This window comes from Phyllobates terribilis, unplaced genomic scaffold (genome assembly GCF_046119375.1).
Source record: "Phyllobates terribilis strain yellow unplaced genomic scaffold, ASM4611937v1 Scaffold_17__1_contigs__length_24005725, whole genome shotgun sequence".
Classification (NCBI taxonomy): Eukaryota; Metazoa; Chordata; class Amphibia; order Anura; family Dendrobatidae; genus Phyllobates; species Phyllobates terribilis.
In genome coordinates this window covers 11,707,559-11,729,446 of record NW_027362777.1, presented here as the reverse complement: position 1 = coordinate 11,729,446, position 21,888 = coordinate 11,707,559, and the positions used below count along the sequence as shown (strand labels likewise).

General features: G+C 49.8%; 1 protein-coding gene across 1 annotated transcript in view; it reads right to left on the bottom strand.

The window, feature by feature from the left end:
• The window catches only part of LOC141176191 (uncharacterized), a 183,913-nt gene that overhangs the window by 112,435 nt on the left and 49,590 nt on the right, over positions 1–21,888 (bottom strand). Inside the window, exon 5 of the mRNA XM_073660184.1 lies at positions 17,353–17,637. Coding sequence (XP_073516285.1) covers positions 17,353–17,637 — 285 coding nt within the window. The remainder of the gene's footprint in view (positions 1–17,352; positions 17,638–21,888) is intronic.

Sequence of the window (21,888 nt, the reverse complement as noted above, 5' to 3'; positions counted from 1 at the left end):
GTGGGCAGGTGTGTGTGTGGGGGGGGGCAGGTGTGTGTGTGTGTGTGGGCAGGCGTGTGTGTGGGGGGGCAGGTGTGTGTGTGTGTGGGCAGGTGTGTGTGTGTGTCTGTGTGGGCCGGTGTGTGCGTGTGTGTCTGTGTGGGCAGGTGTGTGTGTGGGCCGGTGTGTGTGGGCAGGTGTGTGTGTGTGTGTGTCTGTGTGGGCAGGTGTGTGTGTGTGTGTGTGTGTGTGGGCAGGTGTGTGTGTGTGGGCAGATGTGTGTGTGTGTGTGTGTGGGCAGGTTAGAAAGTCTCGCCCTGTTGAACACTACACCTGACTTGAGGCCACCACCTCTTGGTTGTCCAATGTTCTTGCTTCTCTAGGGCTCTTCTCAGATATTCATTATACCAGCTCCCCAGAATACCAAAGTTAGGGTGGGTGACCTCGAGCCCTGGTGGTGGTCATAACTGCGGCCACCCAGGGGCAATACTCCATAACAACAATCCCCTGAGGAGGTGTAGGATGTAAGGACCTATTCACACTACATTCAGCGCTGCTTTCAGGTCTTTACACAAGGCTTACAACTGAATCCCTGAAATTCAGGATTGTGCTGTCTGAAATTAGACATCTGAAAGCAGAGAAAAAGGAGCCTAAAGATTCAGACTTTAGCCTCGGTTTGCCTTTGTTCAAATCAATGGCTATGTCAAGGCACATCTGAATGCCATTTTTCAGGGATTTAGATAGAAGCCTGGAAAGAGGAGATGAATGCATTGCAAAATTCAGTGTGAATAGGCCCTTATATCTGGAGTCTTGATATTGATGCCACATGCATTTTACTTGTTTTTAACTTAAAAAAAAAATACACACACAAATTATACACACACACACACTATACATACACACATACACACACACACACTATACATACACACACACAGATGTGTGTGTGGGCAGGTGTGTGTGTTGTGGGCAGGTGTGTGTGTGTGGGGGCAGGTGTGTGTGTGATGTCTGTCTGTGTATGTGTGTGTTTGTGTGTGGGCAGATGTCTGTGTGTGGGCAGGTGTGTGTGTGGGCAGATGTGTGTGTGTGTGGGCAGGTGTGTGTGTAAGTGTGTGCGCATGTGTGTGTGTGTGATGTCTGTCTGTGTATGTGTGTGTGTTTGTGTGTGTGGGGGGGCAGGTGTGTGTGTGGGCAGGTGTGTGTGTGTGCGCATGTGTGTGTGTTTGTGTGTGTGCGTGTGGGCAGATGTGTGTGTGTGGGCAGGTGTGTGTGTGTGGGGGCAGGTGTGTGTGTGTGTGCATGTGTGTGATGTCTGTCTCTGTATGTGTGTGTGGGCAGGTGTGTGTGTGGGCAGGTGTGTGTGTGTGTGCGCATGTGTGTGTGTGTGTGATGTCTGTCTGTGTATGTGTGTGTGCGTGTGTGTGGGCAGATGTGTGTGTGTGGGCAGGTGTGTGTGTGGGGGGGCAGGTGTGTGTGTGTGTGCATGTGTGTGTGATGTCTGTCTCTGTATGTGTGTGTGTTTGTGTGTGTGTGGGGGCAGGTGTGTGTGTGTTTGTGTATGTGTGAGGGCAGGTGTGTGTGTGTGTGCGCAGGTATGTGTGTGTGTGCGCATGTGTGTGTGTGTGTGATGTCTGTCTGTGTATGTGTTTGTGTGTGTGTGTGCGCATGTGGGCAGGTGTGTGTGTGATGTCTGTCTGTGTATGTGTGTGTGTTTGTGTGTGTGTGTGGGCAGATGTCATTGTGTGATGTCTGTATGTATTTTTGTGTTTCAAATGTGTTTATGCGTGTCTGTATATGTTTGTGTGTGTGCATGACTGCATGCGGCCTCCTGCTGAGTATAGTTGGCGCCGTGCGGCCTCCTGATGACTCTGGGGGGGGCGCCGTGCGGCCCCCCGCTGTGTATAGATGGCTACGTGCGGCCCCCCGCTGTGTATAGATGGCTACGTGCGGCCCCCCGCTGTGTATAGATGGCTACGTGCGGCCCCCTGCTGAGCATAGATGTCGCCGTGCGGCCTCCTGCTGTGTATAGATCGCTACGTGCGGTCTCCCGCTGAGTATAGATGGCGCTGTGCGGCCTCCTGCTGTCTCTGGGGGGAGCGCAATGCGGCATCTATACTCAGCAGGAGGCCGCACGTAGCCATCTATACACGTATACTCAGCAGGAGGCCGCACGTAGCCATCTATACACGTATACTCAGCAGGAGGCCGCACATAGCCATCTATACGGTGCCATCTATACACACCGGGAGGCCGCATGGCTCCATCTATACACAGCGGGAGGCCGCACGGCGCCATCTATACACAGCGGGAGGCCGCACGGTGCCATCTATACACAGCGGGAGGCCGCACGGCGCCATCTATACACAGCGGGAGGCCGCACGGCGCCATCTATGCACAGCGGGAGTCTCAGTGCTTTGCAAGAGCAGTCAATAAATTCTGCTTGACTAATTCTGAGCACCATAAAGTCTGGTTCGCTTCTAACCTGCTGTCTTCATTTTCAGCTTGCTGAATTCTAACTCATTTACTGTCATTCGAGACGATGCCTTTGCTGGTCTCTTTCACCTTGAATACCTGTAAGTGCTCCACTTAATGTCATATTTTTGATTCTGTTCTTCTTCATCTTTTGGCATGTGCAATTGTATGAGCAAGTATTCATATGAATTTATGACCTACTTAAACCTTTGAGGACCTTAAATTTTATTCAATCAAATTTTTTTCCAGTTTAAAACTATGGGACATATATGTGCCTTGGTCCTCAAAGGGTTTTTAAAGGGGCTGCAAACATAAATACGAAAAAAAATAATTCAATTAGTGCTTTTTGTGTTCATTTAATTTTTATTTGAAGTCCATTTTTTTTATATACCTTGAAATTAAGCCCTACCCCATGGAATGAAGCCCTACCTACACGACATCTGAGAGCTACATGGATCCCGCTTGTGAGGTGCCTGTCCGTCACTACTATTCAGTTTTAGGGTCCACTCACTAAGCCATATATTCTCTCATGCAAGAGAATAGGGCCAATTATGCTAATGACACTGGGCTCAAACTCTGTCAGAGCTTCAACTGAGTGTGATCCGATTCTCTCGCAGCACAGATATGGAGAAGATGGAGAACTTAATTTCTCCATCTTCTCCATAGTCTGTGTCAGTGTTCATCGGACTGCACTTGGATGACATCCGAGTGCAGTCCAATGTTTTACGAGCACCCATAGACTTGTATGGGTGCACATGGTCCGAATATCGAATGAGATTATTTTCTCATGCCAATAATAGCAGATCTGCACTGTCCCATAGTATAACATAGGGCCGAGTCCTATCCGATAAAACATCACATAGCATTCGGCCGTGTTATACGACAGTGTGAGCGAGCCCTTAGAGTCAAGGAATATTTACATGCAGATGATGATATTACTCTCCAAGTGTATATTTTTTTAGGCGAGTTCATAGTAAATGCTTTGCCTTTTTGACATGTGATCAACTAAAGAACAAGAAAGATTTAGGACCTCCCCTATAGAGAAACGGAAAATAGTTTGGAGGACTTGCATGTCCTTTTTTATTTATTATGAGAAAATCATAAAAGATCCCGTTTTTTTAACCATGCTGTGACTTTCTGCTGAGGGAGAGGGAGAGAGCTGCCCTATTCAGAGTCTGTAATAAGACCTGCTGACAAAAGTGTTGAAGATACAGTCTAATGTGAATTAACAATGAAAAAAGTTAATTTCACAAATGGCTTGTATTTTTTTTAATACAAACTTTTTTGTGTTTACAGCTCCTTTAAAGGGAATCTGTCATTAGGTTTTTGCCACCTAATCTGAGAGCAGCATAATGTAGGGTTACAGGCACTGATTCCAGTAATGTGTCACTTACTGGGCTGCTTAGTGTTGTTTTGATAAAATCATTGATTTGTCAGAAGGTAATTATCACTAGATGACTAGTAAGTTCTGTAGGACCCCACCCCCATCACTGATCAGTAGATTTCTGTGTACACTGAGCATGGGCAGAAAGCTGCCAATCAGTGGTGTGGGTGGGGCTATACAGAGCGCAGCATTCAGAGAGCTGCTAGATCTGCAGCAGATAAAACGGTGATTTTCTCAAAATGACAACAAGCAGCTGAAAAAGTGACACATCGCTGGAATCAGGGTATCTGCCCCAATATTGTGCTGCTCTCAGATGAGGCAGCACAATTAATATTATGCCAAATTAATTTCCCGTGAACTATCACATGATCTATCACAGGGGATCATGTGACATGTCACGTGATAAATCAGGTGTGTGTGGGGGGGGGGGGCCGCGCCTTCTAAACTGCCCGGGGCCCTTGCTACTCTTAATCCACCCCTGGCCCCAGCATTGCCCTCTGCACACTCATTGGCTGTCAGTATCTGCCCCAGCACCACACTCTGCACACTCATTGGCTGTCAGTATCTGCCCCAGCAAAGCCCTCTGCACACTCATTGGCTGTCAGTATCTGCCCCAGCACCGCCCTCTGCACTCTCATTGGCTGTCAGTATCTGCCCCAGCACCGCCCTCTGCACACTCATTGGCTGTCAGTATCTGCCCCAGCACTGACCTCTGCACACTCATTGGCTGTCAGTATGTGCCCCAGCACCGCCCTCTGCACACTCATTGGCTGTCAGTATCTGCCCCAGCACCGCCCTCTGCACACTCATTGGCTGTCAGTATCTGCCCCAGCACTGACCTCTGCACACTCATTGGCTGTCAGTATGTGCCCCAGCACCACCCTCTGCACTCTCATTGGCTGTCAGTATCTGCCCCAGCACTGCCCTCTGCACACTCATTGGCTGTCAGTATCTGCCCCAGCACTGCCCTCTGCACACTCATTGGCTGTCAGTATCTGCCCCAGCACCGCCCTCTGCACACTCATTGGCTGTCAGTATCTGCCCCTGCACTGACCTCTGCACAGTCATTGGCTGTCAGTATCTGCCCCAGCACCACCCTCTGCACACTCATTGGCTGTCAGTATCTGCCCCAGCACTGACCTCTGCACACTCATTGGCTGTCAGTATCTGCCCCAGCACCGCCCTCTGCACACTCATTGGCTGTCAGTATCTGCCCTAGCACCGCCCTCTGCACACTCATTGGCTGTCAGTATCTGCCCTAGCACCGCCCTCTGCACACTCATTGGCTGTCAGTATCTGCCCCTGCACTGACCTCTGCACACTCATTGGCTGTCAGTATCTGCCCCAGCACTGACCTCTGCACACTCATTGGCTGTCAGTATCTGCCCTAGCACTGACCTCTGCACAGTAATTGGCTGTCAGTATCTGCCCCAGCACTGACCTCTGCACACTCATTGGCTTTCAGTATCTGCCCCAGCACCACCCTCTGCACAGTCATTGGCTGTCAGTATCTGCCCTAGCACCGCCCTCTGCACACTCATTGGCTGTCAGTATCTGCCCTAGCACCGCCCTCTGCACACTCATTGGCTGTCAGTATCTGCCCCTGCACTGACCTCTGCACACTCATTGGCTGTCAGTATCTGCCCTAGCACTGACCTCTGCACAGTAATTGGCTGTCAGTATCTGCCCCAGCACCGCCCTCTGCACAGTCATTGGCTGTCAGTATCTGCCCCAGCACCGCCCTCTGCACAGTCATTGGCTGTCAGTATCTGCCCCAGCACCGCCCTCTGCACAGTCATTGGCTGTCAGTATCTGCCCCAGCACCGCCCTCTGCAGTCATTGGCTGTCAGCATCTGCCCCAGCACCGCCCTCTGCACACTCATTGGCTGTCAGTATCTGCCCCAGCACCGCCCTCTGCACTCTCATTGGCTGTCAGTATCTGCCCCAGCACAGCCCTCTGCACACTCATTGGCTGTCAGTATCTGACCCAGCACTGACCTCTGCACACTCATTGGCTGTCAGTATCTGCCCCAGCACCACCCTCTGCACACTCATTGGCTGTCAGTATCTGCCCCAGCACCACCCTCTGCACAGTCATTGGCTGTCAGTATCTGCCCCAGCACCGCCCTCTGCACACTCATTGGCTGTCAGTATCTGCCCCAGCACCGCCCTCTGCACAGTCATTGGCTGTCAGTATCTGAACCAGCACTGACCTCTGCACACTCATTGGCTGTCAGTATCTGCCCCAGCACCACCCTCTGCACAGTCATTGGCTGTCAGTATCTGCCCCAGCACCGCCCTCTGCACACTCATTGGCTGTCAGTATGTGCCCCAGCACCGCCCTCTGCACAGTCATTGGCTGTCAGTATCTGCCCCAGCACCGCCCTCTGCAGTCATTGGCTGTCACTATCTGCCCTAGCACCGACCTCTGCACAGTCATTGGCTGTCAGTATCTTCCCCAGCACTGCCCTCTGCACACTCATTGGCTGTCAGTATCTGCCCTAGCACTGACCTCTGCACACTCATTGGCTGTCAGTATCTGCCCCAGCACCGCCCTCTGCACACTCATTGGCAGTCAGTATCTGCCCCAGCACCGCCCTCTGCACACTCATTGGCAGTCAGTATCTGCCCCAGCACCGCCCTCTGCACAGTCATTGGCTGTCAGTATCTGCCCCAGCACCGCCCTCTGCAAAGTCATTGGCTGTCACTATCTGCCCTAGCACCGCCCTCTGCACAGTCATTGGCTGTCACTATCTGCCCTAGCACCGACCTCTGCACAGTCATTGGTTGTCAGTATCTTCCCCAGCACTGCCCTCTGCACACTCATTGGCTGTCAGTATCTGCCCTAGCACCGCCCTCTGCACACTCATTGGCTGTCAGTATCTGCCCCAGCACCGCCCTCTGCACACTCATTGGCTGTCAGTATCTGCCCTAGCACCGCCCTCTGCACACTCATTGGCTGTCAGTATCTGCCCCAGCACTGACCTCTGCACACTCATTGGCTGTCAGTATCTGCCCCAGCACTGACCTCTGCACACTCATAGGCTGTCAGTATCTGCCCTAGCACTGACCTCTGCACAGTAATTGGCTGTCAGTATCTGCCCCAGCACTGACCTCTGCACACTCATTGGCTGTCAGTATCTGCCCCAACACCGCCCTCTGCACAGTCATTGGCTGTCAGTATGTGCCCCAGCACCGCCCTCTGCACAGTCATTGGCTGTCAGTATCTGCCCCAGCACCGCCCTCTGCAGTCATTGGCTGTCAGCATCTGCCCCAGCACCGCCCTCTGCACACTCATTGGCTGTCAGTATCTGCCCCAGCACCGCCCTCTGCACACTCATTGGCTGTCAGTATCTGCCCCAGCACCGCCCTCTGCACTCTCATTGGCTGTCAGTATCTGCCCCAGCACAGCCCTCTGCACACTCATTGGCTGTCAGTATCTGACCCAGCACTGACCTCTGCACACTCATTGGCTGTCAGTATCTGCCCCAGCACCACCCTCTGCACAGTCATTGGCTGTCAGTATCTGCCCCAGCACCGCCCTCTGCACAGTCATTGGCTGTCAGTATCTGCCCCAGCACCACCCTCTGCACACTCATTGGCTGTCAGTATCTGAACCAGCACTGACCTCTGCACACTCATTGGCTGTCAGTATCTGCCCCAGCACCACCCTCTGCACAGTCATTGGCTGTCAGTATCTGCCCCAGCACCGCCCTCTGCACACTCATTGGCTGTCAGTATGTGCCCCAGCACCACCCTCTGCACACTCATTGGCTGTCAGTATGTGCCCCAGCACCGCCCTCTGCACAGTCATTGGCTGTCAGTATCTGCCCCAGCACCGCCCTCTGCAGTCATTGGCTGTCACTATCTGCCCTAGCACCGACCTCTGCACAGTCATTGGCTGTCAGTATCTTCCCCAGCACTGCCCTCTGCACACTCATTGGCTGTCAGTATCTGCCCTAGCACTGACCTCTGCACACTCATTGGCTGTCAGTATCTGCCCCAGCACCGCCCTCTGCACACTCATTGGCAGTCAGTATCTGCCCCAGCACCGCCCTCTGCACACTCATTGGCTGTCACTATCTGCCCTAGCACCGCCCTCTGCACAGTCATTGGCTGTCACTATCAGCCTTAGCACCGACCTCTGCACAGTCATTGGCTGTCAGTATCTTCCCCAGCACTGCCCTCTGCACACTCATTGGCTGTCAGTATCTGCCCTAGCACTGACCTCTGCACAGTCATTGGCTGTCAGTATCTTCCCCAGCACCGCCCTCTGCACACTCATTGGCTGTCAGTATCTGTACCAGCACCACCCTCTGCACACTCATTGGCTGTCAGTATCTGCCCCAGCACTGCCCTCTGCACACTCATTGGCTGTCCGTATCTGCCCCAGCACCGCCCTCTGCACACTCATTGGCTGTCAGTATCTGCCCCAGCACTGACCTCTGCACACTCATTGGCTGTCAGTATCTGCCCCAGCACTGCCCTCTGCACACTCATTGGCTGTCAGTATCTGCCCCAGCCCCGCCCTCTGCACACTCATTGGCTGTCAGTATCTGCCCCAGCCCCGCCCTCTGCACACTCATTGGCTGTCAGTATCTGCCCCAGCCCCGCCCTCTGCACACTCATTGGCGGTCAGTATCTGCCCCAGCACTGACCTCTGCACGCTCATTGGCTGTCAGTATCTGCCCCAGCACTGACCTCTGCACGCTCATTGGCTGTCAGTATCTGCCCCAGCACTGACCTCTGCACACTCATTGGCTGTCAGTATCTGCCCCAGCACTGACCTCTGCACACTCATTGGCTGTCAGTATCTGCCCCAGCACCGCCCTCTGCACACTCATTGGCTGTCAGTATCTGCCCCAGCACCGCCCTCTGCACACTCATTGGCTGTCAGTATCTGCCCCAGCACTGACCTCTGCACACTCATTGGCTGTCAGTATCTGCCCCAGCACTGCCCTCTGCACACTCATTGGCTGTCAGTATCTGCCCCAGCACCGCCCTCTGCACACTCATTGGCTGTCAGTATCTGCCCCAGCCCCGCCCTCTGCACACTCATTGGCTGTCAGTATCTGCCCCAGCACCGCCCTCTGCACACTCATTGGCTGTCAGTATCTGCCCCAGCACCGCCCTCTGCACACTCATTGGCTGTCAGTATCTGCCCCAGCACCGCCCTCTGCACAGTCATTGGCTGTCAGTATCTGCCCCAGCACCGCCCTCTGCACAGTCATTGGCTGTCACTATCTGCCCTAGCACCGCCCTCTGCACAGTCATTGGCTGTCACTATCTGCCCTAGCACCGACCTCTGCACAGTCATTGGTTGTCAGTATCTTCCCCAGCACTGCCCTCTGCACACTCATTGGCTGTCAGTATCTGCCCTAGCACCGCCCTCTGCACACTCATTGGCTGTCAGTATCTGCCCCAGCACCGCCCTCTGCACACTCATTGGCTGTCAGTATCTGCCCTAGCACCGCCCTCTGCACACTCATTGGCTGTCAGTATCTGCCCCAGCACTGACCTCTGCACACTCATTGGCTGTCAGTATCTGCCCCAGCACTGACCTCTGCACACTCATAGGCTGTCAGTATCTGCCCTAGCACTGACCTCTGCACACTCATTGGCTGTCAGTATCTGCCCCAGCACTGACCTCTGCACACTCATTGGCTGTCAGTATCTGCCCCAACACCGCCCTCTGCACAGTCATTGGCTGTCAGTATCTGCCCCAGCCCCGCCCTCTGCACAGTCATTGGCTGTCAGTATCTGCCCCAGCCCCGCCCTCTGCACACTCATTGGCTGTCAGTATCTGCCCCAGCACCGCCCTCTGCACACTCATTGGCTGTCAGTATCTGCCCCAGCCCCGCCCTCTGCACACTCATTGGCTGTCAGTATCTGCCCCAGCACCGCCCTCTGCACAGTCATTGGCTGTCAGTATCTGCCCCAGCACCGCCCTCTGCACAGTCATTGGCTGTCACTATCTGCCCTAGCACCGCCCTCTGCACAGTCATTGGCTGTCACTATCTGCCCTAGCACCGACCTCTGCACAGTCATTGGTTGTCAGTATCTTCCCCAGCACTGCCCTCTGCACACTCATTGGCTGTCAGTATCTGCCCTAGCACCGCCCTCTGCACACTCATTGGCTGTCAGTATCTGCCCCAGCACCGCCCTCTGCACACTCATTGGCTGTCAGTATCTGCCCTAGCACCGCCCTCTGCACACTCATTGGCTGTCAGTATCTGCCCCAGCACTGACCTCTGCACACTCATTGGCTGTCAGTATCTGCCCCAGCACTGACCTCTGCACACTCATAGGCTGTCAGTATCTGCCCTAGCACTGACCTCTGCACAGTAATTGGCTGTCAGTATCTGCCCCAGCACTGACCTCTGCACACTCATTGGCTGTCAGTATCTGCCCCAGCACTGACCTCTGCACAGTCATTGGCTGTCAGTATCTGCCCCAACACCGCCCTCTGCACAGTCATTGGCTGTCAGTATCTGCCCCAGCACCGCCCTCTGCACAGTCATTGGCTGTCAGTATCTGCCCCAGCACCGCCCTCTGCAGTCATTGGCTGTCAGCATCTGCCCCAGCACCGCCCTCTGCACACTCATTGGCTGTCAGTATCTGCCCCAGCACCGCCCTCTGCACACTCATTGGCTGTCAGTATCTGCCCCAGCACCGCCCTCTGCACTCTCATTGGCTGTCAGTATCTGCCCCAGCACAGCCCTCTGCACACTCATTGGCTGTCAGTATCTGACCCAGCACTGACCTCTGCACACTCATTGGCTGTCAGTATCTGCCCCAGCACCACCCTCTGCACAGTCATTGGCTGTCAGTATCTGCCCCAGCACCGCCCTCTGCACAGTCATTGGCTGTCAGTATCTGCCCCAGCACCACCCTCTGCACACTCATTGGCTGTCAGTATCTGAACCAGCACTGACCTCTGCACACTCATTGGCTGTCAGTATCTGCCCCAGCACCACCCTCTGCACAGTCATTGGCTGTCAGTATCTGCCCCAGCACCGCCCTCTGCACACTCATTGGCTGTCAGTATCTGCCCCAGCACCACCCTCTGCACACTCATTGGCTGTCAGTATGTGCCCCAGCACCGCCCTCTGCACACTCATTGGCTGTCAGTATCTGTACCAGCACCACCCTCTGCACACTCATTGGCTGTCAGTATCTGCCCCAGCACCGCCCTCTGCACACTCATTGGCTGTCAGTATCTGCCCCAGCACTGACCTCTGCACACTCATTGGCTGTCAGTATCTGCCCCAGCACTGCCCTCTGCACACTCATTGGCTGTCAGTATCTGCCCCAGCACCGCCCTCTGCACACTCATTGGCTGTCAGTATCTGCCCCAGCCCCGCCCTCTGCACACTCATTGGCTGTCAGTATCTGCCCCAGCACCGCCCTCTGCACACTCATTGGCTGTCAGTATCTGCCCCAGCACCGCCCTCTGCACACTCATTGGCTGTCAGTATCTGCCCCAGCACCGCCCTCTGCACAGTCATTGGCTGTCAGTATCTGCCCCAGCACCGCCCTCTGCACAGTCATTGGCTGTCACTATCTGCCCTAGCACCGCCCTCTGCACAGTCATTGGCTGTCACTATCTGCCCTAGCACCGACCTCTGCACAGTCATTGGTTGTCAGTATCTTCCCCAGCACTGCCCTCTGCACACTCATTGGCTGTCAGTATCTGCCCTAGCACCGCCCTCTGCACACTCATTGGCTGTCAGTATCTGCCCCAGCACCGCCCTCTGCACACTCATTGGCTGTCAGTATCTGCCCTAGCACCGCCCTCTGCACACTCATTGGCTGTCAGTATCTGCCCCAGCACTGACCTCTGCACACTCATTGGCTGTCAGTATCTGCCCCAGCACTGACCTCTGCACACTCATAGGCTGTCAGTATCTGCCCTAGCACTGACCTCTGCACACTCATTGGCTGTCAGTATCTGCCCCAGCACTGACCTCTGCACACTCATTGGCTGTCAGTATCTGCCCCAACACCGCCCTCTGCACAGTCATTGGCTGTCAGTATCTGCCCCAGCCCCGCCCTCTGCACAGTCATTGGCTGTCAGTATCTGCCCCAGCCCCGCCCTCTGCACACTCATTGGCTGTCAGTATCTGCCCCAGCACCGCCCTCTGCACACTCATTGGCTGTCAGTATCTGCCCCAGCCCCGCCCTCTGCACACTCATTGGCTGTCAGTATCTGCCCCAGCACCGCCCTCTGCACAGTCATTGGCTGTCAGTATCTGCCCCAGCACCGCCCTCTGCACAGTCATTGGCTGTCACTATCTGCCCTAGCACCGCCCTCTGCACAGTCATTGGCTGTCACTATCTGCCCTAGCACCGACCTCTGCACAGTCATTGGTTGTCAGTATCTTCCCCAGCACTGCCCTCTGCACACTCATTGGCTGTCAGTATCTGCCCTAGCACCGCCCTCTGCACACTCATTGGCTGTCAGTATCTGCCCCAGCACCGCCCTCTGCACACTCATTGGCTGTCAGTATCTGCCCTAGCACCGCCCTCTGCACACTCATTGGCTGTCAGTATCTGCCCCAGCACTGACCTCTGCACACTCATTGGCTGTCAGTATCTGCCCCAGCACTGACCTCTGCACACTCATAGGCTGTCAGTATCTGCCCTAGCACTGACCTCTGCACAGTAATTGGCTGTCAGTATCTGCCCCAGCACTGACCTCTGCACACTCATTGGCTGTCAGTATCTGCCCCAGCACTGACCTCTGCACAGTCATTGGCTGTCAGTATCTGCCCCAACACCGCCCTCTGCACAGTCATTGGCTGTCAGTATCTGCCCCAGCACCGCCCTCTGCACAGTCATTGGCTGTCAGTATCTGCCCCAGCACCGCCCTCTGCAGTCATTGGCTGTCAGCATCTGCCCCAGCACCGCCCTCTGCACACTCATTGGCTGTCAGTATCTGCCCCAGCACCGCCCTCTGCACACTCATTGGCTGTCAGTATCTGCCCCAGCACCGCCCTCTGCACTCTCATTGGCTGTCAGTATCTGCCCCAGCACAGCCCTCTGCACACTCATTGGCTGTCAGTATCTGACCCAGCACTGACCTCTGCACACTCATTGGCTGTCAGTATCTGCCCCAGCACCACCCTCTGCACAGTCATTGGCTGTCAGTATCTGCCCCAGCACCGCCCTCTGCACAGTCATTGGCTGTCAGTATCTGCCCCAGCACCACCCTCTGCACACTCATTGGCTGTCAGTATCTGAACCAGCACTGACCTCTGCACACTCATTGGCTGTCAGTATCTGCCCCAGCACCACCCTCTGCACAGTCATTGGCTGTCAGTATCTGCCCCAGCACCGCCCTCTGCACACTCATTGGCTGTCAGTATCTGCCCCAGCACCACCCTCTGCACACTCATTGGCTGTCAGTATGTGCCCCAGCACCGCCCTCTGCACACTCATTGGCTGTCAGTATCTGTACCAGCACCACCCTCTGCACACTCATTGGCTGTCAGTATCTGCCCCAGCACTGCTCTCTGCACACTCATTGGCTGTCCGTATCTGCCCCAGCACCGCCCTCTGCACACTCATTGGCTGTCAGTATCTGCCCCAGCACTGACCTCTGCACACTCATTGGCTGTCAGTATCTGCCCCAGCACTGCCCTCTGCACACTCATTGGCTGTCAGTATCTGCCCCAGCACCGCCCTCTGCACACTCATTGGCTGTCAGTATCTGCCCCAGCCCCGCCCTCTGCACACTCATTGGCTGTCAGTATCTGCCCCAGCCCCGCCCTCTGCACACTCATTGGCGGTCAGTATCTGCCCCAGCACTGACCTCTGCACACTCATTGGCTGTCAGTATCTGCCCCAGCACTGACCTCTGCACGCTCATTGGCTGTCAGTATCTGCCCCAGCACTGACCTCTGCACACTCATTGGCTGTCAGTATCTGCCCCAGCACTGACCTCTGCACACTCATTGGCTGTCAGTATCTGCCCCAGCACCGCCCTCTGCACACTCATTGGCTGTCAGTATCTGCCCCAGCACCGCCCTCTGCACACTCATTGGCTGTCAGTATCTGCCCCAGCACTGCCCTCTGCACACTCATTGGCTGTCAGTATCTGCCCCAGCACCGCCCTCTGCACACTCATTGGCTGTCAGTATCTGCCCCAGCCCCGCCCTCTGCACACTCATTGGCTGTCAGTATCTGCCCCAGCACCGCCCTCTGCACACTCATTGGCTGTCAGTATCTGCCCCAGCACCGCCCTCTGCACACTCATTGGCTGTCAGTATCTGCCCCTGCCCCGCCCTCTGTCATTCATCTCAGCATTGGGAATAACAGAGCAATGTCCGGTCATCTGAGGAAAGCAGCACAATCCCTGCCCTCCACATCTACAGCGGTGACAGAGCCCCACGTCTGCACATCACCCCCGACATAGGAACACTGGAAGTGAAAAGCCTATAGAGATGTGTAACGCCTTAAAACATTCTCTCTCACTCATTATTCTGGCATTTGGCAAATATTATAAATTATGATAATCCTAATTGACCTGAAAGGTGAAAGGTTTATTCTGATTTCATGTCAGATAATGAGAGAAACCTGCAGATGTGTCTTTTTATATAGTGTATGGAGACTTCTGGTTTCTACTGTAGGTGATATCCAGACGTCTACTGATCCTATTCTGAACATTATTGGAGAGTTTGGTGAATGGTCAGGCCTGTCCATTAATCGGGATAAGTCAATTATTCTACCATTTGAGGATATCCCTAATTCCAGCACATTAGAACATCCACGAATACAAACGGTTGAGAAATTCTAATACCGAGTATAAGTATAACAAAAAGATCTCAGGATTACATTGTACTGAATCTATATCTTCTTCTGGAAAAGTATAAAAAGAAAATCGATGCGTGGTGGAGATTACCATTATCAGCTGTAGGAAGAGGGAACTTATTAAACAGGATACTGATGCCCCAACTCTCATACATTCTGCATAATGCCCCTATTTGGATCCATAATTCCCATTTTCAGAAAATTCATAGCAAGTTTCATTCTCTTATATGGAAAAAGAAATCGTCTAGGATAAAATGTGAATATCTACAAAGTGACGAGGAATCTGGTGGATTGACGATTCCTAATGCACTAATATATTATATTGCAACATTTGGGTGGGTGACAAAGCGCTGCAAACCCAAATAGTATTAAGGGGTTAATTACCTCAGGAACACCGTGGAATATTCCTATTCATATAGTGGAACTGAATGACCTCGCACACAAGAAATCACTATACCCTACACTTGCTCTACTCTACAAGGTCTGAGATAGGGGTAATCATATAATGGAAATAGGAGACTGCAATGAATCTACACCTATATGGTTTAATAATAAATATGAAGAGGTCTATAAATTAGAGGGATTCCGGAGTTGGGTGGATAAAGGAATATATACGATATAAAACATTGTCTGAAGGGAAACTTAAGTGCTTTGATCAATTAAAGGGGGGATTTGGGTTGACAAATAAACAATTCTATAAATATCTACAGTTTCGGCATTCATTTAATGCACAATCAAGATGGATTCCCTTCTGGGTAGAAAATAATACTTTTGTTAAGTTGGTATTAGAGAAGGGAAATATTAAGGGTCGTATTTCTGATATTTACTGAGTCCTTCTTGATAATTATTTAAAAATATTTCCTTCTCCAGCTAGACAAAAATGGATGGAGATATAGGTCCAATTTCTGAGGATCAATGGAGAGCGGTATAAGAACTGGTTCCCCAATTATCTTTATACGAGGCTCAGAGATTCTCCCAGATCATATTAATACACAGGAAATATAAGACGCCTAGATTCCTATGTAACATAGGATACCAGACTGCTGCTGAACGTCCAAGATGTAAAATGGATGATGCGGGCCTATTACATACACTATGGGAATGCCGGGAGTTAGGTAAATACTGTAAATGAGTTCTGTCTATTATAAAGAGGGTGTTAGGAGGGCGGTTGCAGACAACTTTATTAAAATGGAACACAACCGACCCCAGGGTCCGCAATGCAGCCTGGAGGACTGCTGCCGAACACTTTCCGGGTGGAAAGGTACGCAACCAACTTAAATCTTAAACCCTTCCGTGTAGGGATTGGCGCTAAGATGCGTGTGACTACGCGACGGGTACACATGCCTCCAGCCGGCGTGCCACCGGACTGAAGGGTACTATTCCACGTGGCTAACAGGCGATAGCCGTGGACACGGTGTCTGCAGACTGCTCGAGGTGTTAGGCGACCCCTTTGGCTGAGCCAGGCTGCAAGACGTAGCTACCTGCCTAAACGAATCTAAGCCTGCCTGAGTGACCTGTGCTAATCAGCCGAGCTAACTCTGGCATCGGCAGGTCACGGAGAGAGCAGCTAGAGAGCACGTGGAATACACTCGTCCACACAACGGCAACACTTGCAAAATGATCTGAGCGCGTCGCCATGTTTGTGGGCGGGCCTTTTAAAGACTAAGCCCTGCCCACCGACGCGCCATTGGTGACGTTACCCGTGGACCAATCAGGCGGTGCCAGGTCACCGGGTCAGGTGGGTGCCAACCCACCAATCATGATCCGCCAGGTCACGGACATGCTCAGTTCGGCAAATCCTGGACTTAGATTCCACAAGCCCTGTCTCCTTCTGCAACCCAGGCTTAACATTGCTAGGCACAACTACCTGGGAGATAAACAGTGCTCACGGACCAGCTAGGTGTTGAGGCTGATGGCAATGCTGAGCTGCATCAGCCCTGGCTGGACTGAAATGGGAGACCACAGAAGGTCCTGGACCCATTTCGAATCCACCACCAGACCGACGCCTAACAGAGGGTATATAAAATAGATATTCAACCAGGCCCAAAAAATGCCTATTAGGTATATTAGAAGATAATATGGAATTTGACCCAATTTCAATAGGGATTTCACGATAGGAAACATATTGCATCCAAATGGATTAACCCCTCAACTCCAGAAATTAGTGAACTCAAAAATAGGATAAATAATATTATCAGATTAGAAAAAGGGGTATATAAAAAATGAAACTCAATGAAGAAATTTGAGAAAATATGGGGCTTATGGTTGGATACACCTGGAATGCCATCAAGGGGGTTATTGTTGGAGAGACAATGACTTATGGGGGAGGGGGGGGTATTGGCGAGGTCTAATGTTTCATTGTAATGTGTATTGGAATTCCTTAACATGTGGTATGGGTAATATAGCACACCTATATGTGTATAGGATTATAATGTTTATTACAATATTATGGTTATATAAGAGATTTCAAGAATGTGGAATGTTAATTGTAAGATATAGTAATTGCAAGTTATCAGACGGTAATGGGCAAGCTGAAAGGATATATAGGAGAGATGCATGTATGTGATCCCTATGGTATGTTATTTTATTATTGTATGTGCTGGTTTCCAGTTTTGTAAAAAAAAAAAAAAAAAAACTAATGAAAAAATCTCAATAAAAATGTATTGGATTAAAAAAAAAGATTAGAAAAAAGGCTTCTCCCCTATGTGGGTTCTCTGGTGCCTAATCAAATTGGATTTCTGGTTAAAACATTTTCCACATTTTGAACAGGAAAAAGGCTTCTCCCCTGTGTGAGTTCTCTGGTGCTTAATCAAAACTGATTTCTGGTTAAAACATTTCCCACATTCTGAACAGGAAAAAGGCTTCTCCCCTGTGTGGGTGCTCTTGTGTGTATCAAGATTCATTTTACGATTAAAACATTTCCCACATTCTGAACAGGAAAAGGGCTTCTCCCCTGTGTGGGTTCTCTGGTGATTAACAAAAACTGATTTCTGGTTAAAACATTTTCCACATTTGGAACAAAAAAATCTATTGTCCGCTGTGTGTATTTTTTGATGTTGAAGAATAGACTTTTCGAGGGTAAAACTATTTCCATATTCTGAACTTGAAAATGATTTCTTTGCTTTAGGAGCAGTTCGTTTTTTAATGCTTATTTTATTTTGATTTTCCTTAGTAGTTGGTAATGAATCAGAAGACAGGACCTGTTTCATAGGATCAGATGATTGATGTTTGCTGTGAAGGGATGATGGTATATCTGGAGTAATGGCATTCACTTCAATTGTATCCTGTGGGATCTCAAGATCATCAGATTTAAAAATCTCCTGTCCATCTGATCTCCTGGTACAGTCATCTGCCAAGAAAAAAAACAATTATTAATTTTGAATACAATATCCTTGAAATTTATATTTTTGAACATTTCTACTTAAAATGTCTAAACAGACACATCCCTGGGCTACATGCTAATCCAGGGAAATGAAGAGATATATGCTCAAGTTTAAATATTCCTCTATTTTTTAGATTTGTGTCTAATAAAATAGATTTTTAAACTTGAGCATATAGCTCTTCATTTCCCTGGATTAGCATGTAGCCAGGGATGTGTTTGTTTAGATTGATTAAGAAGTGGTATGCAATCTTTATTTATTTTTCTATGGGATTCTTGTGTTAATTGTACTTAAAATGTCCGTAGAAATGGGAAGTTATTGACCGAATGACAGTTCACAGTCTAATAGAAAACCTGATAGGATGAACCAGTAGAGCGTGGTGTCCAACTGTTCATTCTGCCTCCAAAATATGGAATAAGAAGCCATCAAACAATGTTATGTAGGGAAAAATGATACCAATAAAAACTTCTACTCATCCCACAAAAAACAAGTCCCCACTCAGGTCCATCATCTGTCAGTGGAAAAACAGAGGTTTCCACATTATTAGTGGCTCAAAGGCTCTTGATAATCAGCATGGCTTCTATAAACCAATCCAGCAATATCTGCTTTTCCGAAGTCAGATCTCACCCTCGCATCTGAGCCTTGCAGTGCGCCCAAAACACATTTAGCATCTATGCATTTGGCATTACTATAGTGAGAAGAACCCACTTAATTTAAGGTGTTTGAGTCTCCTGGAGCACAATCTGAGCAATACGTGTTGGATAATAAAATGGCCAATCTGCAATTTTTACTCTCCAACATCCAGGACTAATTTTCGGAAAGTCCCTGTGTAGTCAAAATAGTCACTACTCCTATAGATTAATTCACTGAGAGTTGTAATTTCCAAAATGAAGTCACTTTATGGGGAATTCTACTGCCCTGGTTTTCTGACATTTTGTCATATTACGGCTTCTGCAAATGGTTTGTCCCATCTCCTCTGGGATCTGATCCTGTGAATCTGCTTCTGTCACCAGGAGCCGCCTTATTCATTCTGCAGGCAGCGCTGGTAATGGGAGTAATTAAAGTATGGGGCTCGGGGGCTCTTGGCAATCTAAACTATAGTAAGGGACAATATTTTCAGTCAGATGAGATTCAAGAAGAAATATTAGATGTTCAAAGAGAACTTTTTACAATACTGCAGAGATGAGGCGTCTTAAATTTAGATCTCGGGCATTTGGAAGAGGCAATGGAGATCTTTTTGAAAGACGACCAGGGAGTTACAGAGTCACATAAATGAGGAAAGCCGATCCCACTACAATGAAACTATCATACAGAATGAACCTGTAAAAAAAAAGAAAGAATATAAAAACATGTAACATCCCCAACAACAACGTATGTATGAAGGGAGAAATCCAACACTAAACTGGAGTGGCACTTATTTATGGTGGACCATTGGAGCTACTATGAGTCCTGACCAGGAGAGTAGAGAAAGTATTAGTGCCCCCATTTCAGGAGAGATTGTGCAGTAATCTGAATTCCTTAGGACTGAAAACATAATGGAATTTATGACGTGGAGTGAATCCATGAAACCAGGGCTCGAGCCAACACATCTCCTGCAGGCGGGAATAAATGTATATTACAGCCATCAGCCACGCACAGCTTAGAGATATATCATGGCACAGGAGTAATGTTTTCTGTATAGTTTATCACAATCCTGATTGAAGTTAGTCGGTTTTAAAATAAATTGAACAGTCAGGATAAAGGGAAACTCTGTTGTTATTGTATAGAAATTCACACTTGGCCTCACTGCAAATTTAATGTCGATCATAAAAGTGAAGTTTGGCCAGAAAGACTGGACCTGGTCTTGTAGGGACCATATGAGGACATTCAGCAGCACAGAAGGGAGAGAAGGTAGATTCATCCATTAAGATATCAGGGATCTAGGAAGCCAACAGCATCATTACCCTCCGCTTTCTCTTACAGGACCATCATAATATTTTTCTTCAAGTGATTTTCTAACTTGTCAGCACATTCTACTTAAGCTGTCATTTAGCTTTGTAGTTTACAGATCTGGGCAGGTAACGGTCAGCATCATCTAATCCCAGGGGGCAGGTGGATCCTCCAGGTTGTAAATTCTATAGAAAAGGGCTTTCATAATTTCCCAAAGTAATCTGAACATTTTCAGACGGAGGAGAATGTTGTGGTCTAGAGGTAAAATGGTGCTCACAAAATTGTGATACAGCCAGACTACACCACTGATAAAGCAGCCACAGCCGGTGACTGAGAAGAATCTGTGACTTCTGTGCATTTAGTGGTTACTACTCACCTGGGTAGTCATATGTAGGAATCTCCTCTTTACACCACTCATCACCCCTTACATATGTCTCTGTAGTATTAATATGGGTCAGATCTTCACCCTGAAACAAATATTATAAAAGTCAAAGACAGATGGAGAAGTCACATCTATGATCAGCTCTAATCCTGCCATCTCCACCGTTCTCATTACACAAATATAAAACATAATAATGGTGGATAAAACAAGACTGAACACAAGACCTTCACAGCTGTCTACATATCATAGGGGAGATCTCATGACACCTTCTCTTCATCTACCTGATGATCCTGAGGAACATTGGGATCTTCTTGTTTACAGTCCTGTGGAAGAAGAGGACGGAGACATCTCTCTGGTGTTGTCTTCTTACTGGATAGATCTGGAGGAAACACATACAGGGTCTGAATTCATTCTTTACATATAGACAATTATAGGCCATGTGTATTTAGTCCTGTCTATTACCTGGTGATGTGAGGGGCTGGGGAACCTCCATCATGAAGTCCCTGTACAGATCTTTGTGTCCTTCTAAATACTCCCACTCCTCCATGGAAAAATAGACGGCGACATCCTGACACCTTATAGGAACCTGACACATACAATGATACCATCATCCCCTCGATCCCTCCATAGCGTTACTGTATAATGTCCCAGCATTCCCAGCAGTGTCACCTCTCCAGTCAGCAGCTCAATCATCTTGTAGGTGAGTTCTAGGATCTTCTGGTCACTGATGTCCTCATGTATCAGGGGGTGAGGTGGAGGCCCCGTGATTAATCTCTGGTTATGGAGAGACACATTAATAAATCTCACTACAGACATTTCCAGAGTCCTCACCTCTCCAGTTCTGCCCATCTGTTATTCCCATAGATAAGAATGATGTAATGTGACGTCATCAGAATCTCTCACCTCTCCAGTAAGCCGGAAGAGGATCTCTAGGGTGAGGTGTAATATCCTCTCCGCCATCTTGTCTCTATCCATATCCATCTTTGATGAGTAAATCAGGAAAATGTTCATATATAGATCTTCACTGAGAGGATCCGATATTGTAGAGACCTGAATGAGAAGAAGATAAGTTGATGGAACATCATAAAAATCCTGTGTAATAATACAACTATTGGAGATAATGAGAGGAAACATATAAGGAGATTTATTATTTCACATCATTTAGTTTTTTACTTTACATCTAGTAATAAAACCTTTATATTTTAGGCCACAGACAACAAGCAGTTTCTTCCTCGGAGTAGGCAGCTGAAGGCTAAGTGCCCACGTTGCGGAACTGAAGCATATTTTTTACGCTTCTCCCAGGCGGGAAAATCGCATGCGGATTTTACATGCGGTTTTCCCGCCAGGTAGAAGCGTTTGTGAGGCGTCTTTGCAGTGTCTTTGCATGCATTTCCGCATGCGGGTTATCAAGCACTTCTCCAAGTGATTTAAGCATCACTTGGAAAAGTGCTTGACAACTTGTTCACACTATATAAATCCATGCAACCGGCATGGATTTATATAGTGTGACCAAGTAATAGTTAAAAAAAAAAAAATCAGAATGGTAAAAA